At 38.8% G+C, this 18,105-nt stretch overlaps 1 protein-coding gene across 5 annotated transcripts in view; it reads left to right on the top strand.

Moving 5' to 3' along the window:
* Positions 1-70: 70 nt before the first annotated feature.
* Positions 71-18,105, top strand: part of afap1l1a (actin filament associated protein 1-like 1a) — a 28,690-nt gene continuing 10,655 nt past the window's right edge. For 2 of the 5 annotated variants that reach the window (XM_052575120.1, XM_052575119.1), the window contains exons 1-2: positions 71-230; positions 17,946-18,071. In XM_052575120.1, coding sequence (XP_052431080.1) covers positions 212-230; positions 17,946-18,071 — 145 coding nt within the window. In that variant the 5' untranslated portion in view covers positions 71-211. Of the gene's footprint in view, positions 231-4,677; positions 4,835-10,479; positions 10,724-17,945; positions 18,072-18,105 lie in introns of those variants that run through there. The other 3 variants (XM_052575121.1, XM_052575118.1, XM_052575117.1) reach the window with 3 other exon arrangements.

The following is an 18,105-nucleotide window of genomic DNA, read 5'->3' as shown; positions in this document are numbered from 1 at the left end:
ATGGCATCAGTAGATAAGGGGGCAGTCTGTCATCAAGCCCGGTCATGAGCATTAGGACCCAGCAGGATAATGGAGGGAAGTCGGTCTGTAACTTCATTGAGAATCTTTCAATGCTGATAGTGTCTGTCACTTAAGTACAAAACATCGATGGGTGCACGGGCTGCAATGTGTGTTTTCAACAAGCCGAAGAGTTTTGTTTGATTCTTCTGATATGGAAATAAACTGCAAACGTGAGTAAAATTACATCAGATAATCATTCGCAAATTATTGCATTAAAAGTTTATTTATCTAAACTAACAGAAACTTGATGACGCTGGATAAGCGTAGAATGTTAGTTTTTGGATATAAATTGTTTACTTGTCCTCTTATGTATAGCCGTGGCTGCTCATGTTGTTGCACACAGACTATGTAACAATGATTTGAAAGCGCAGATAAACACTTAAATCCACTTTTTTATTTGTTATTTAAGGTGCACTGTACCAAACGCGTCCCTTTTTCAAATCATGTACGAACCGTTCTTTTGAGTCGGATCGGTTGAATCAATTGAACCAGTTCACTAAAACAAACTGAGCGATTCATTCATTAATCGAATTGAATCGTTTTTTCTGATGTGTACAATTCGTGATGAGGGCTAACAATAAAATCTTTTTGAATGAACCGAGGATTGGACTTGTGGGGCGAAAATATATTAGCTACTTATTAATATATTAGCTGAAAACGAGCTTAATAATGCATAATGACACGTGATGACATAAACTTACTGAATTGCTGAATCGGTTTCCAAACGATCCGAGAACCGATTCTTGGTTATCAGTCGGATTTCCTTTCCTCTTCCAATCAGCTCTACTGTAGTGTTACACATAGAGATCTGCTGTATACGATGTAACTGACAGTTTCTCTCATGTAATGTTTCTCATTTTTGACAAGAAGTTTCTGTTTTAAACATTAATCTATTTCATACAGACCCTTAACTTCAAACGTTGAGAAGAGACTATACACCTGGAACATAATCCTGCTGTGGGTGGCATAGTGATTTCAGAGGCTTGTAGCAAGGTTTAGTTTTCAATTTCTCTTGGATCTGGGCTCTCAGATCTTTCTTACTCTTGAGCTTCTTTATTTATAATAAGTGAAGTCTCTCTGAGTTCTAACAGGACCCCTATGGTGAGGCTGTAGTACTTCTCTTGATCTCCTGAAAGTCCTACTGTTTTGATAGTTGCTGTTTTGGCATGGTGCAGAAATGAGAGCGCTGCCTCTTGCTTGTGGCGTTAGCTCTTCTATTTTTCTTCCCCTCACTGAGACAATGAGATGAATCCTGCTGGCTCTCTCTGAACAATCCGGCTGCGTCTGGTCAAGCATTGGTCTGGAGACACAGTTTGCTGTGCATATACAGTTCCTCCCGCCAGTGCCTCTCCCAGTAAAGTTAAACCCCAGTCATCCACCTCTAAAAGACTGAGTTTACACAACATATCAAAGATAAAAGGAAAGATTAATAGGTCTCCTGTTCACAAATCATAGCCTAGTCTAAACCCAAAGTTAACGATTCCTAAAAAGGTAAAACGTAAGACAACATTAGTTATTTTTTGAGCAGAAGAATAGTTAATATTACCTTTGTTTGGGGAAGCTATAGGAGCAAATGTATTTATCTGACTGTGACACACTTTGTGTCTACCTTTCTTTTGCATGCCACTGTCTTTGGATTCCATTCTTGGCATGCATATTTATCTTACAATAAATGTCAAGCTCTCTTAACTCATAACACAATTCCTTAGCCATCAAGGCTTGTGTATAGCACCATATAACACACAACTTTTCACACTTAAAAACAGAGACAACTACCAGGTAAACACATGCAAGTAATTACAGAGCAGAGCATGGCTTGGCTTACGTTCAAACAATATACTCTCTTCCACTTTCTCCTAAAACATTCAGTCCATCACTAAATCCAGCAGAATTTCTGTTTGCCACCCTGTTATTAGGTTTCCACAGGTGTATTTCCTCATGTATTTGCAGAAGGCAAAGGCCGTGTCTTCAGTTACAGTTACTGTTTACAAGAGTCCTCGCTCCCTGCCAAATTCCTGATCTATCAGAATGTGAATGTGTTTACATAAACACAAGGGACGGAGGACAGAAAAAAAAAGACATCCAGCAGACATCCCCTTCGGAGCAAGCATGTTGCTTCTGTCACTATTTTTATCATGCTGCTTAATGTCTCCTTGGGGTTTGGGAATGTGAAGACTATCATGTTGTTGTTGTTTCAATGAGTTATTAGGTTTATATGGATGTAGTGATTTGCTTTTAAAGGAAAAGTTCAATCCAAAAAATAAAACAAAAGGATAGTTATCCTTATGTTGATCCAGATCTTCTTCTACCATATAGTGGAAATCAATGTGGACCACTGGGCTTTAATGTACAAACAAAAACATTATTCAGTATATCATCTTTTGTTATCAGCAGGTCGCTTTCATGGTCAAATGTTGACACTTCCAAAGCTCCCAGTTTTCACAATGTATTGCTTTGGTTTGTCTAGTTTACTGATTAGATTGTGGACAATTTTAACGGATTAAGCCATTTGCTCTAATGTGAATCATTAAACTTCGGACGGGTTTGAGAGCAGACAGAGAAAAGATGCTTGAAGCCAGAGAATCAGGTAGGCGTGAAGGGGACTCTACCTCTCCCTACTGACTCGCTGAGTATGTGGGATTGTCTCTTCATGTAAGACTCTGCACTGAATCATGATTATTGTTTTCTTCAGACTGTGAGCATGTGGAAGAGCTTAGGAGTGTCCGGAACAATGATCGTTTGTCTTGTAAATCTTATAATGAAACATGAATTTGCACTACCGCTCTCATCCAGAGTTCTTGAGATCAGCACAATGAATAGCAACAGTGTTTTCTTGTTGGTGCAGAATCTGCAAGCCCGGTCTGGCCTTGATTGTTGTATGTCACGGTTGCAAGTCGGTACAAAGCAACCTGTTCCCTCTGGCTTGCGGGAATTCCACTTTTGTATAAATACATGGATATGGGTTAGCAGGATTTAGTGCAATAACGCAACTGCTCGTCAGCCGTCGGCTTCAGCTTGAGCCCTGACAAGGGAAATGAACGGCATGCATGCTTTTGTGATTACACAGTTGACTTGGCTTATAGAAACATCTTTGTTTGCTTTGACCATTTTACGTCTTGGACCACCCATTCAATCTCTTTGAGAATCATCTGCCTTCTTGCCAATGACATCTCAACCAGCTGAAATGGACTAGACAGTGCACACCCACCAGACTCTCATGCAAGATAATGGAGGTGTTTAACAAGTTGTGTGTCAGTATTTAAGGTCTTTAACAAGTCTCTGTTGAATCATAGTGCAGGCTGTGCTTACTGATTTCCATGGTGAAGTTGTGGAGTTCTGAGGCTGCCACGGTGACACCATTTGTAGAAAACTACAAATCTGTTTACCACATACACAAGCTTTTATGGCAGTGAGTGCCTAGTTAACCTCAGGTTGTTTAGGGTGGTCTGTTTATATTTTGCACTGATTTGGTGTTCAATAAATATTTATTTGTTTTATCAATGTTGAAAACGGTTATGCTTATTAATATTTTTGTGGAAACCATGAACATTTTTAAAGGTTTTCTAATTAATATAAAGTTTGCAAGAGCAGATTTTTTTTGAAATTACTGATTAAAAGTAATAATTTCTTTCAAACCTTTGAATGGTAGTGTATATTACAGATTTGATTCATTCATCTTTCTTGAACAATATTGGATATTTAGTTGTGCATTTATCATTCACATTACTTTTACCATCATCTAACTTTTGAAAGGCAATGATAGAAGTGTGCATTTAATCTAAAAATTGCATATTAAAAATTGCTGCCTCTATAAGCAGCTTACTAGACTTTGAAGCAGAGCAGTGATGTCAGTGCTCAACCCAAGCTTCCAGCTCTGTGTCTGCCTGTTGACAGATAGGCAGAGGTCAGAGATCAGGGTTTTACCCTAGCTCTTGGAAGTCTTCCATTTTTCTGCATACCCAGACACACACACTCCAATTAATATGCCTTCCATGAGGATTCCCAGACAAAGCATCCAGTTATTCAGCAGCCACAATAGTGGCTTGTACAGTCTTAATAGTGTCTGCGAAACACTGCATCTCTTTACCGTGAAAAAAAAAAAAAAAAAAGGAAGAGGCATAGCTGCAGAGTGAAATCATGGGGGTTTTCGGGTGTTAAATGATATGAATTAAGCTGGCAAGACTGAAGGCATTCTTTGTATTGGAGATGGGACTTGCCGTCTTCATGCCATATGGTGGGGGTTTGGTGCCCGGGTTTTTTTCTGAAGCGCTGACCTTCACAACCAGGCTGTATTAAAATGAGCAGCTTTTATTTCCACATCCTATCCACTCCTGACCCCTGCAGCTCACCCCACTGCTCTAGGGAGTTTGCTTTACTGTACTGGTGTGAGTTCCAGCACCTGCCTAACCCATTTACTCGCTGCTTCCACTCACTGATTGTTCCAGGACTCCGTGGCTCAGATGACCTCAGAAGGGCCGTTGGGGGATTTCCCACTGCTATTTTCTCTGGCTGATATTAAACAGAGACACAGGCCATAATAAAAGAGAATTAGACTCTGTGACCACAATTGTGACCAGATTTTAAACTTCAAGAGTTGCTGCTACTTGTTGGCGACAGTGTAACAGAGGCTGTTAGGACTTCATGTGGAAACATTGAAGATGCAGAGGCTTCAGGATTGTTATCTTGAGTCCACTTTTCCATCATGAGCCTACAGACCTTACATCTGCTCCTGTTTCGGCCCTCACTTTACTATCAGACCAGATATTAGAAAGTGGTGAGTGATTTGATATCAGTCTCTACTACTACTTTTTTAATTTTATTTTTAGGTCTAGTAATAATGTTAGCCAAGGCTTTTTGCACCATAAAACATCATAATTAATCTTTACATGTCCTTTTTCTTCCCAAGTATACCGCTGTTCTAAATAAAAATGTCAAATATAATATAATATTAATATAATATAATATAATAAAATATAATAACTGAAAAATAATGTATTAATTTAATTACCAGTTTCACCTTAATATATACTAATTATAAAATGTCTCAATTATACAACCTCACAGGTTTAATTCATAATTTTAATTATGTAATTCAGCAATTAATAATACAATGCATTCTGCAATTTAAAACAAGCAGATTCTTTTTAGAACCATTTATGGTTAAATTAAATTTGTATAATTCCAGCTAAAACCATATTTGTTGCACTATTCTCATTTTTCATTGTACATCCTAAGGTAACTTACAGATAACTCTCTTTTTTAATTCATTCATTAAATTTTGTATTAGTTTATTTATTCAGATGTATTTTTTACATTTTATCTTTGCTATTGTTGATATTAGATCAGTGGTTCTCAAGCTTTTTGACTCAAAGGCCTCCTGTTGTCTAACACAATACTCGAAGTAATATATGTTTTTCAAGAACTGCATTTTTTAATTAAAAACAATAGCTACTGCGTGGATAAAGGGAATCGGTTGCGATTTTGTGTTTATTTTAATATACTAATTATACTAAGTCATCCATCACCCCTTAAATGTTTAACTGATGCCTCCTAGTATGCTCCGGTTAAAAACCACTGCTTTAAATTACCATTTTTGCTGTTTAACAGTATATGGTTTGAATGAACTAGTGAACATTAGAGTAGGTTATATAGTATATCAAACACTTTTGCTTCAATAAAAAAGGACACATCCTATTTTCCACGATATACAGCCTGTAAATGCTTACACAGTATAAAACGTACAGAAACAGATGCCTGGCACTGACTGAGAACCCCCAGGCAAAGGGGTTTATAAAGAGGAGCGAAGAGGAGTGTTAACATAAAAGCTTCCTGCTCCCCACCAAGCAAAACTCTTGCCCTTCAAAGCTAGTTAATGCTTAAACAGGTGAGTGGGAGTTTCAGGGTCCATAACTCTGGTGCAGTGTGTAGATACAAGGAGCACTGTGACCTGAGGGAGGCCCCGGCCTAATGGCCAACTCCCCCTGCTTCCTTCAAACAGCAGCCAAACCCCATCACTGGAGCAGGGGTCATTAACCACAGCAGCTCCCCCCACACAGCACTGCAGCATTAAAGATGGGCTCTCGTGTCTTGCCTCTCTCTATTTGTTTTACTTGGTGTCCTCAATGAGTGTGCAAGATTGTTTTTCTTAAACTATTTATCCATGTTTGGATGTTTCTTAATGTGAACTGGCCAGGAGGGTCTGGTGTTAATGTTGTACTGTATACAATAATTGCGTTTTGACATAGCTGGTCTATGAACAAAACATAAGAGTTTGTGTTTGAGGTTTCTAGATATAAGAATGTGTTAAAGAATTGCTGAATGCTTCCAAAACAAGAGACTGGAAATCAACTTGAAATCAGCTTTGTGTGTGTGTGTGTGTGTGTGTGTGTGTGTGTGTGTGTGTGTGTGTGTGTGTGTGTGTGTGTGTGTGTGTGTGTGTGTGTGTGTGTGTGCTGCTTCATTTTATGATAACCTAAAGCATGTTCTCATCGATCATAAAGCAGCAGGAGTGACATGTAATTCCACACAAATGTGCTTAGGCTTTAATACTGTATACGAGTCAGATTTTAGAGAGAATTATAGGCTAAGCTGTTCCACATGTTCACCTGCTACCTCTCTGCAGCCTCTCTCTCTGTATTTGTGGTTTAAGATGCAGTGATAAGGGGTTGTGCAGGATTTTCTTATTTAGTTCTATGTTGTAGATATAGTAGTTTCAGATGTATGTATAGTTAAAGGGTTAATTCTAGCAGAATACACACACATTAAGTATTATTATTATGTATTCTTTTGTCTGTCCAATCATTGGCAGTCAGTCGTTGACAAATTGTTTGGTTGCCAACATTCTTCAAAATATCTCTGCCTGTATTACATAGAAGACAGAAAGTCATACATGTTTGGAAGGACTTGAGGTTGGGTAAATTATGACTTTTTATGTCAGGGAGAAGTCTCCCTGTGAGATTTAATGTGTGCAGGGGTGTTTTTTTTTTTTTTTTTTTTTTGTGAACTCACTGTCTCAACTTAATGTGAAGAGACAACTAGAAGTAAGGCATTCGGTTGATTTCCCAGAGTGTAAACTATTCAAATCTGTTTGTTTGAGCAAGCTGACATGTTCTTGCTCAACAGATAGACTGCATTTAGGGCTGGACTTTCTGTTTTGTGAACAATGGCTTGTTCGTAAAATAAAAAATGACTGATTCATTCACAAATAATTTGGAGTCAAATCTTTTTGATGAATCATTTCATCTGGTTTACAAAACCAATCTGAATGATTTTTGATTAATCAAACTGATCAGGTTCTCAAGTTAGTCTCAGTGAATTAAAGTTGAAAAATTCCTGTCTGATTAATTATGTTACTGGTGTTATTTTAGACGATTCATTCATGCGTGTGTGAATTCAGAAGAGTTGGAATATAGTGCTAAAGTTATGTACTATTTATGATATTTTTTATGGTTTTTGGGGCTGTGAAAGCTTCAGTCTCCATTTATTGTAATTGCATGGAAAATGATGATGTCTCCTAGTTGGTTCTAGGTTTGGAACAACATGAGGGTAAAAGAGAACAGTATAACTATCCAACCTTTATAAGTATTTTTTTATATATAAATGCAAATAGTGATGAGCGAAATACTGTCTCTGCATTTGATTCAATATCACACTTATTGGAATCTGCTCCAATCTATAATACCTATCATCAGTACAAGACCCTTCCACTCTTTTCTAATTCTTATGATTTGTTTTCGTTTTTATGATTTGTTTTACTTTTGACTGAATTTGACAGAAACATTTTAGGATATGTTAACAGATGTTTGACTGTAACATTTGACAAGCACTGTAACTGTAGTTGTTAGGCTCTGTAATTTGTGGCATGCACCCAAATATGTATTTCCCACCACGGCGTCCCATCAGACCAGAGTCTCATGCAAACATCAATATTCCAAGGTGTCCAAACAAATGAGGTTTTGTGTTTGTTATCTCTCATTGTGGGAATTCTAGTGTGACATCATCAGTGTATGTGTGCACAAACTCGCTCCTTTCCCCCGTGGAGCTTTGAACACTGATGATCCGAGTCAGCCTGGAATTCTGAGGGAGATTTTCAATGCTGAATGATCGAAGAGGATCGCTGAGTCGTCAATCCATCCAGGCACCCTTATGTTAGCGTCAATCCAGTCGGATCAAGATAAGATCATTCATTCCTTCACCTTGATGAGTCACAGCGATGTTCTTGATGTCCTTCACATTCCAGTGACACCCTGTCTTCTGTTATGAATTCTTATGTTATGAACAAGAACGATTTGATAGATGTGATGATTTAGATTTGAGACATCACAGTACATATCTCCTTTGAGTCACACCGGGCGGCACGCAAGATTGGTGTGGTAAGTTAAACATCCCGAAACAACGCAAACATCTGTTGCACCACAGGATATTCATATTTGATGACAGTTTGGTGGTTTATGTTGGAAGGCCTCTCTTGCTATTGACTTTGGGAGCATTTTGCCTCTGTGCCTTCTGACAAAACTAATAAGAGGTTATGCTATATTTGAGAGTGAATGTGAGGCCGCCTTGTAATGCACTTCAGCGTATGTTTTTTGTATTAAGTAAGAACTGTAGCTCTTGGAGATTTGTTGTTGTATTCCTGCATGTACTTTGTGTGTTGGCTAATGTATTTACAACCAGGTTTGTTTTTAGTGTGACAGTAAGGGCTACATTTGTGTGTTTTTGGAAAGATCAGAGGTCAGAGTGCTCCGTCACTATATTGCTGTTGCTTGTATCTCAGCCAGACGAGCGTCTGTGGAGTTCAGTCAGGGTGTGAGCAATGGTCTGATCTTCCTTGGCAATGATTTAGCAAAAGTGGAAAGTCACTTTTAAAAAAAGGTTAAATGTGAAAATGTTGACTTGTATGTCTCCTAACAAAATGAACCCACATAACTCCCTCAAGATGAGGAAAGTAGGGGAAAAAATAGTTATTTTAAATATACGCAAAAGTGCAAGCTTTAATGAGTCCCCATTAAATGCAGTAATTGTGGTTTGAATGTATCTAATCACTTAAATTGCAGATGAATGGCTTCTCTCATATCCACTGTCTCTTATCTCTAGTCCAAAGCTGTCTAGCAACAGCCCTGCAAAGTTTAACTACACAAACCTTTAGCGTCTCATCTGTCTCGCAAGATGTAGCATGCCCTCAGGAACCTTCAACTGGGAAATGGACAGAAATGTGTCCTCTTTCAGTGGTGAGGAGATGGAACTGCTGATACGAGCTGCTTATCTGCAAAGAAGTGTGTGTGTGTGAGAGAGAGAGAGAGAAAGAGGTCGGGTGGGGGGAGTGGGTTTTGAGATATTCAGCATGTCAGATCCTGCCGACTGGTCCTAGGTTTGCCTGTAGCTTAGAGTAATGTCACTTTGAACGTGCTGATGTGAGTCTGTACATGTCGGCACCCGACTACTCTCTGGATGGGTGAACACAATGAAGAGAACTAGACCCCCAACTTTTCACTTGAGAACACTGGAAAAATGGCTCTATTGTGCATAACTACAGTATCTAGGGGCACTGTAACATAACAGACAGAGTCTGTACTCTTTAGAAGAGACTGCGGGCAGACAGGGCAGATCAACAGATTCAAATCAGTGATTGCCACAGGGGTTATGTAAGGCAGGTTTGCCTATAGGAAAGAAAAGTTACAAATGAGAAGGTGACGAGTTCACTTTTGATGTTAAAATGCTGTGTCCCAGTTTAATGTGAATAAAAATACAAATGGACATATAAATGTTTAGACATTTAAATTTAATTAATCTTGAAAATAATATATAATTGACTCCTCATTAAATGCTTTTTTAATTGTAAAAAAAAATATATATATATATATATATATATATATATATATATATATATATATATATATATATATATATATATATATATATATATATATATAAATACACTGAAAAAATGGCTTAACTAATAATGTGAGTTTCGTGCAGCACTAGGTCAGTCTACTTTTGAGCAGCTTCAGATGGGTATGTGTCTTTTACTGTAAATTAGTGATTCAAAGAGTAACTATGAAAAGTGCTACGAAATTAAATAGCAAATGCTTTTCAGTTTTGTTCCTTCTTGAGGAAGAACCTTAATTCACATGTTTCTAACTGGTCAGATTTGCCAGTATACATATACTCTGCAAAACTGTCCTCTAAAATGTCATCTTTGGTTTGGGTGACATTTTCCATTGCTGACATTCATATGTGTAAACTGGCATGACAAAACAAAAAAATGGAACCAATGAGGAGTGTTGCTCTCCATTCTCCCCCCGTGGGGGAGGGATGTGTGTATTTACTCAGGGCCTGTCCCAGGTGCTATAGAACCCCTCCGGATTAGATCAGGACTGGGTGCCTCCCCTTGCTTCACACACACAGTCATCAGTGAGCACCCCACCCCCAGACACAATCCAACAGACCAGAAAGGGAGGATAAATTCCCCTGCTATCCCTCAGTCACTTTTAACTTGGACACAGGAAAAAAAGAGATAAATCAGAAGGAAATGCACCTGTGAATGAGTCAGTTCATTAGCTGATTCCACCATTCTGGATTGCTGTGACTAGTTCAGGAACAACTGCATGACTTACATCTAGGAAAGAGATGGTGGGTCTGGCTGTCTCCTCAGCAGCTGTTTCTGGTAGGTGTTTTGTTACTCACATGTTTGTCTTTTTTCCTTAGGAACTAGATAATTGTGTTATCGAACAGTTTTCACATTTGTGTAAATGGTTTCCATAGAGGTTGAAGTGAAACTTATTGATTGGTCTTAGTTAAATCAACATGTTCCAACTTGAATTAAGCGTAACAATGTATTGGTATTTGTAGCTGTTTTAAGCCAGTTGTTTTAGTCGTCGAGTTGTAGTTGTGCATTGCTTGGAGTAAATCTGTATAGTAGCATCACACTCATAAAATCCAAACTGTACATGTTTAAACAGGTGTTGTCTTTTTGTCTAAGCAAAATATGCTTGTAAAATAAGAACTTGCCAAGGTGTTTAGAGCTTTCTTCGGATTGCTGTGGTTTCCACAACAGAGTATAGATTACTACAGTATCTCTGGTGGGCATCTTAAAGCTCTTTGGTTGCCCTTTCAATGAGGTGAGGAATGTTTCCTCGCTTTACGGCAATGTGTGAGGTGCTGAGTGCTGAAGCACTGGTGCAGTTCTGGGAAAACACCCCATTGTCCTCTAAAAACACAGCTTTCAACGCCAACTTTACATTCCTCAACATGGCTTTTAGCATATGTTGAAACAATATGACTGTCAGTAAAGTGCTTTCAAGTGAGCGAGAAAGAAAAATATATCATCATCTCTGATTTGCCTGCAACAAAGTTAAAAACATCTCGCAAGGGGTCAATCCAAAAGAAAGCAACAAGCACCCCTGCCATCAGAAGAACCTGCAGGTAAACTTGATCCAGCTTTGAGCGCCTGTGTAGATTTCTGTGTTCCCACTCTGCTGTTTTGATGTGGTATTATCAGAGAGGGCCACATGTGCGGCTCTCTGGAGGGGAGTGGGCACGTAGCCCCGTGTTGTGCTTGGCTTTGGAAATGACCCTCCACAGGTGCAAAGAGAAGAGCAAATGTGTTTCATCTCATTTAAGAGCGTATCTCTGTAGGAATCATATATGCTTCACTGCACTCATGTTGGCTTAAGTTGGTTCTAACTGCTCTCTGAAGACTTTTTTTTCATTATGAATTCCAAATCTTATTTTTGACCTCACCTGACTCTTGTGATCTTTATGGGAAATACACCAAAACAAAGTAAATGCTGCATTTTTTACTTTTGCCGTATCCATGGAATAACTGATGGCATTTTAGCTGAATAAGGTTAAGTTTAAATGACAACAATGTATTAAAAAAACAGAAACGTTTTTCCCTTGCATTTTTAAAAGGTTTCACGTTTACACAACAGCATTTTCCAAACGATTCGCATTTACACATATCCGCTGAAATGGCCAAAAACGCTGTATTACGTATGCCAGTCCAGTAGTTGGCGCTATTGCATTGTTAGTAAACATTACCTGTAGGGAAGTGATGATTATATGTTGTATATGATGCATCTCCGCTGTTGGTCATAATATTGGTGAAGTAAATCCATAATTTGCTGAAGAATCATTAGCAAACTCTTGAGCAGCAACAACAGTACCATGTACTCCGCCATTGTTTTGTATGTTCATTCACGCTTGCCTTTAAAATCAACATGTACTGCATGTCTACATACCTTACATACTATGCACGCACATTTTCAAAAACTTTCACATTGAAACCGTTTTCAAAAATATGCATTTTCAGTACCCCAAAACGCTGTTGTCATGTAAACGGCCCCTAAAAAGGAAATTGGATTCCAGCCTGGTTTACCACTTTTCTAGTAGCTTGACTAGCAGCATATGTCATGTTTTCGAAGCTGGTCCAGTGCATGTGATGCTATTGTGATCATGTCTATAGGCATTTCTCAATCTCAAGGATACTTCCTTGGCAGGACTGGTCCTTCCAAGTCACTTCCTTCAGAGGCTAGGCGAGGCTTCTCTTTAGCATTCGAAGAACACATAAATGGAACAGGCTAGCAAGTGCACATCATTACGTCAATGAAAAGGTTTTTTAATAATTTGCTTCTCACCAATATCCGTTCACCGCGGTGCCTCTCCCCCTGGTAAACGGCTGCTTGTTTTCCACACAGAGAGGTATAAACGCCTCCGTTTGTTCCTTGGTCCTTATTAAAAAAAAGACGAGAAAGCTATGAATAACACTGTGACTGGTATTATATTAACATTAAATTACTTTGAACAACTTAACTAGTTATTTATAAAAGAAATGTCAGTGGCAGCAACCAAGCTAACAATTGTTTAATCACAGGTCCGAATTTAATTCGTTATAATTTTTTGAACAAGATAGCAAAGCTGCACGCATAGGATTGTGGGTGATTTGAAAGCGCAAAGAGTACGAAGCCTACACATATGCATCCTTTCCTGTATATAGGATATTTTTTGTACTAAGGACTCAGTCCTTGGTTGAAATTCCGAGGATCCTCGACATTGGAACAGTCCTTCGATGGATGTCGATGACGTAGCATCCTCTAAATTCTGGCTTCCAAGGATCCTTCCTTGACATTGAGAAACGCATTATACTTTGCTTAACTGAAAGACTGCATTGATTAACCAGCTTGATCAGAAATATCAGTCACATTTAATAATAATTAATAATAATAATAATAATAATAATATTAATAAACTGTTTGTTAACATTTGCTAATGCATTAAGTAAAAATTCTACAGCATTTGTTTGTCTTGGTTAATGTTAATTTATAAATGAACTATTGTTCATTGTTAATTCATGTTTGTTCATTTTAGAACTAATGTAAAATGTGTTAGTATATGTACAAATAAAGATTAATTATTAAATGCTGCAAGAGTGCTGTGTATTTTTTGAAAATGCATTAGTATATGTACAAACTAACATTATTAATAAATGTTGTAAAAGTATTACTTATTGTTAGTTCAAGCTATTGCATTAATATTAACAAATTGAATCCTATTGTAAAATAGTGTACAAAAGCTGTTACTGGGATGGTACAGTAACTTTTCAAAAGGTACAACTGTTTTAAGATACTTAAAATGCACTGTTTATGGGTAAGTTAGGGATGGGTATTGTTAAGGTTTTAACGGTATTACTACCGTTACCGATACTGCTTAACAGTCCGGTACTTTAACGGTATTCTTATCGGTACTTTGTGTTGTGTTAGGCAGTCAAAACTTTGCATTTCTCTGTCTGCACATAATGCACTTTTGACAGATTGCTTGTGTTTTCGCGTGGAAAACGCTAGGCGCGCCGCTTTCTGATTTTTTTCCCCAAAGCCTTCGGGCACTTGCGCTCCTGAGACTTCTGCTGTGGCTAAGCAACCATGACCTGCTCTCTCCATGAAGACGCGGAAATTTCAGCAATGGATGAATGGATTTGCAGCACTAAAAACTGCTTGCAGTAGCACTGCTACTAAATTAATAAAAAATCCACATACAGCTATCAGCTGTTCCTTCATCTTGGCTGAGCTTCACCGTTGTTACGGAAAAGGTGAGGAAGTTACATGACCTGCGGTGCGCTCGCAGCATTCTGAAAAGTTGAGATGTTTCCTACTCGATGTGGTGCGGACGCGCCTGGAAAAAACGAGCTCGTCGAACCGCGTGCGCGTCGCGACCGCGTCGCTTCCATTATGAGCGCGCATACCGCGCACCTGCATTTGAAATAACGAACTTGAGTGCGCAAAAGAGCGATATGTGAACAGCCCCTTCGTGTGTGTGCGCCGCTCTCGTTCTTGTTGTGTGTGGGTGTGACTGACAGACAGCCTCCGCAGCGCGCATGATAAATCTCTTAGATCTCACAGACAAACGTCTTAATAATATCGCAAATTAGAAATGTTTGGTAAGATAAAATGTGCACGATAACATCATTAAGCAAATCTCTTCGCCATCGTCACTCTTTATTACTAAGGGAGTTTTCATGCTGTTATATCTGTGCGTGTGCCGCGCTCGTCCTTGTTGTGTGTGTTTGACTGACAGACAGCCTCCGCGGCGCGCATGAGCGTTTTCGCAGATCTCACAGACAAACACGTCTTAATATGATCGCACATTAGAAATGTTTGGTGAGATAAAACGTGCACGATAACATTATTAAGCAAAAATACATAGTACCTTAATTTTTTCCCCCTCCAGTACCGAAAGCAGAACCGGTACCGTCAGATCTTACTGATACCACGGTCTTTCATAATTTAGCCCCGGGGCCAGTTTAATACTGGGTTTCGGTACCCATCCCTAGGTACAGCAATGTACCTTTTGAAAGGGTACCACCCTAGTGACAGCTTTTGTTCCTTTTTTCTGAGAATGATACTAAAAGATCATGCTAGTAAGCCTTCGCTGGCTGATGAACATCTTTTAGGTAGACCAGCATCAAACTAGCACTAACTAGCATCAAACTGCCAAAACCATAAAGTTTTAACGCAAGTTTTTCTCTGATTTAATTAAATGTATTCTGTAAATTGTTGCGTCACTTTAGGCATTAGATCATAAGCTTGGCTTAAAGGAGAGCTTATATACAACATTAACACATTTACTATGCTGACACTTCACACTGCCCTAAATGGCTTGTTACTCCACATGATTGGTTTTTACACTAAATTCGTCAAATAATTTGCCAAGTGGGCACATGTAGCATATTTTTGGCACTTGCAAACATTGTTCCACTTTAGTTGCCACCCAACTGAGTCTGTTGAAGAAGGTCATGTTGAGGGCAACACGCAAAGTTAAACTCTGGCTTTTTTGTGATCACAGGGGCCTTGTGTCAACAAGTCTGAACAGAGAAACACTCAGACTTACACACCGGGGGGAGTGCCTGTAAGGCAGCTGGGGACACGATGAAAGGAAGTGAGATATTTTGCAGTACATTAGTCAATAACAAAGGTTCTGCAACTGTGGTGAATCAAAGAAGAAGAGAAAACACTCTTGTCAAAGCAGCAGTTTGCTGACCCAAATTTCAGATGAGTAATTTCTGTACATGTGGGTGTAAGAATGTGTTTGTGTGAATTGGAGTATTTGTGTTTTTTGTGGCTTTTAAACTCCTCACCTTCCCCACGGAGAGATGTGATGCTGAAGCGTTTTGACACTTTCTGGACCATAGCACAATCTGACTAGAAGCACATCATTCATTAGGTTTCTCATGGGGATGTGGAAGAGGGTGGTGGCCATTTATGTACAACTTGAGTGACCGGAGACGTTTTTCTATACTTGAAAAATCCTGAATGCGTTTATGTCACGACATCTTACACCATTTGGACCAGCTTCCAGCAAGTTTGTTCCTGGAAAATGCTGGTAAATCTGGTTATTGTTGAAATTGGAGTGTAGCCATGGTAAACCAGCATGAATGTGCAGAAAACAGATATATCTATTACTGAAAAACAGATGGTTTGAACAGATCTTGTATAGCCTGATTCTCACTCCTATTTCTGTCTCATGATACTGTAGTATTGCATTAATTTAGTGTAAAATTATTCAAAACTATGATGCAATGATTGTGGAAAGATACAGAGTGCGGAATGATTCTTCCGCACCGACTGAACATATCAAAATGATTTCTGAAGGATCATGTGACACTAAATTTGAAATAATAGCAGCTTTGCATCACATGAATCATTTTTTTTTATCATTTTTAACAATATTACTGTTTTTCTGTATTTTTGAACAAATGAATGCAGCCTTGAGACCCCAAAGCATATATAATATCATAAGCTCACTGTAAGATTGTATTTTAGTTGAATTTCTATACATCTCCAATCCTATCTTTTTTGTCACTTCAGCATTTTCCTCTTTCTGCTTTTTGAAGGAATTCCGTATTTTAATACATTGCTCATGGAGTATCTGACAGCTGAAATTGATCTGAGTCTTGACCCACCACACCTGTTAATATCAGAGGCCCTGAGGTAAATACTTTGGCTCAGCTTGACCCTCTGTCCAAGCCAGATTGTCCAGCTGTGTGATGGACATGGATGATCAGCCCTATTCACACTCCCTTCTTACTCTAGCCTTCTGCTCGTGATCAATGTGGTGGCAGTGTTGACCATGAGCTCATATCCACTGGGACAGGAGGTGTACACATGGCTTGATTACTTTCCATGAACAAAACAGTCTGATTTCTTCCAAATCAGCAAACCTCCTGCTGGGCACACTCTGCCTAGGGTCGCTGATAAATCAGCTTTTTATTGTTTCATGCTGTCTTTTCATCCTTGCAGTCCAGGTTTTTGGTTCCATATTTTTGCTAATTTGCTGACAGTGCATTTGCTCAAACTCAAACACTTAACATTAGTAGAAGGTGTATCATTAGTAATGGGTTTGGGAGAGAAAATGTGGTTTAGCTGGTCCTTAACATGAGCTTCAGTTTGTGGGCGGCAGAATCTGTTGAGATATCCTAGGAATTTCAGCTCGCCTCCTTCAGAATAAAAAGTCCTTCTCTGCATAATCTAGACATAAGAGACCAGAGGTTAACCCCACTTTCTTAATTTGTCTTGAGGGAGCATAGATGTCAGACTTAGAATTAATTTTTTGGGTCTGGACCCTCCTCTGATGCTCTCTGTGAGCTTGCTAGGTGGGATGGGAAATTCGCCACAGATCAGAGGGTACATCTTTGACTCTACACAAGGGTTTTTGGTTTCTCCAGCAGGGCGGTTTTCACCCCACAGAGACCTGGAAGAGAGCTTGAGAGTCCCAGCATGAAGTTTTGAGCTCCCAACCTGTTCCAATTTATAATTCTGTAATAATCCCCCATCTTTTGTCTGCTGACATGTGAAGACACTCTGTGGAATATAATGTTACAAAGAACCATGCATCTAGATCCATTCTGATTCAGTCACCCCAGTTTTACAAGCTTTTGAAAGTCAGAGATGGATGATTAATGATGAAAACCTAAGTTGATCTCAAGCCCGCTATCCCCTTTTCTCAAAAGTCTCATGATCAAAAAACTAAAAATCTTTTGAAAATCTCGGGTTAGGGTCACAAAGTTCATAGTTGCGTATGGTTATAAAAAAAAAAAAAAAAGAATGAGGTTGAACTCAATGATTTGAATTGAATTCTAAACAGTTGTATTAAACAATATGTCGTCAAGTCGTTGTATGTGTGAATTTGTATGTATTTCTGAAAACATATAGTAAATAGGATAAAAATAAAGATCACGTCATTGACCAAAAACCTCTACAACTGACACATGTTTTCATTTGCTCGTTCATGCTGACAGGTTGATGGTTGGTCTAATTAATCTGTTGTTTTAACAAGCACTGACAGTTGTATAGTCTGGTCTCTATCAACCTCTAACCCTGAGCCTTGACCTTCAGCGATGGAGCTCTTGGTGACGGAGTTGAATGTGCTTTTGAAGCTGTTGGACCATGAGACCCTGAGTTGTGCTACAGAAGAGAAGAAAACAGCCGTGAAGAACCTTCTCAAACAACTACAGCCCTCAGGTAAATACCTAATATCAGTGTCTGATTGTTATTA

This window comes from Carassius gibelio, chromosome B14, assembly GCF_023724105.1.
Source record: "Carassius gibelio isolate Cgi1373 ecotype wild population from Czech Republic chromosome B14, carGib1.2-hapl.c, whole genome shotgun sequence".
Lineage (NCBI taxonomy): Eukaryota > Metazoa > Chordata > Actinopteri > Cypriniformes > Cyprinidae > Carassius > Carassius gibelio.
Note: the sequence above shows the minus strand (reverse complement) of the source record. Positions and strands in the feature narration are given on the sequence as shown.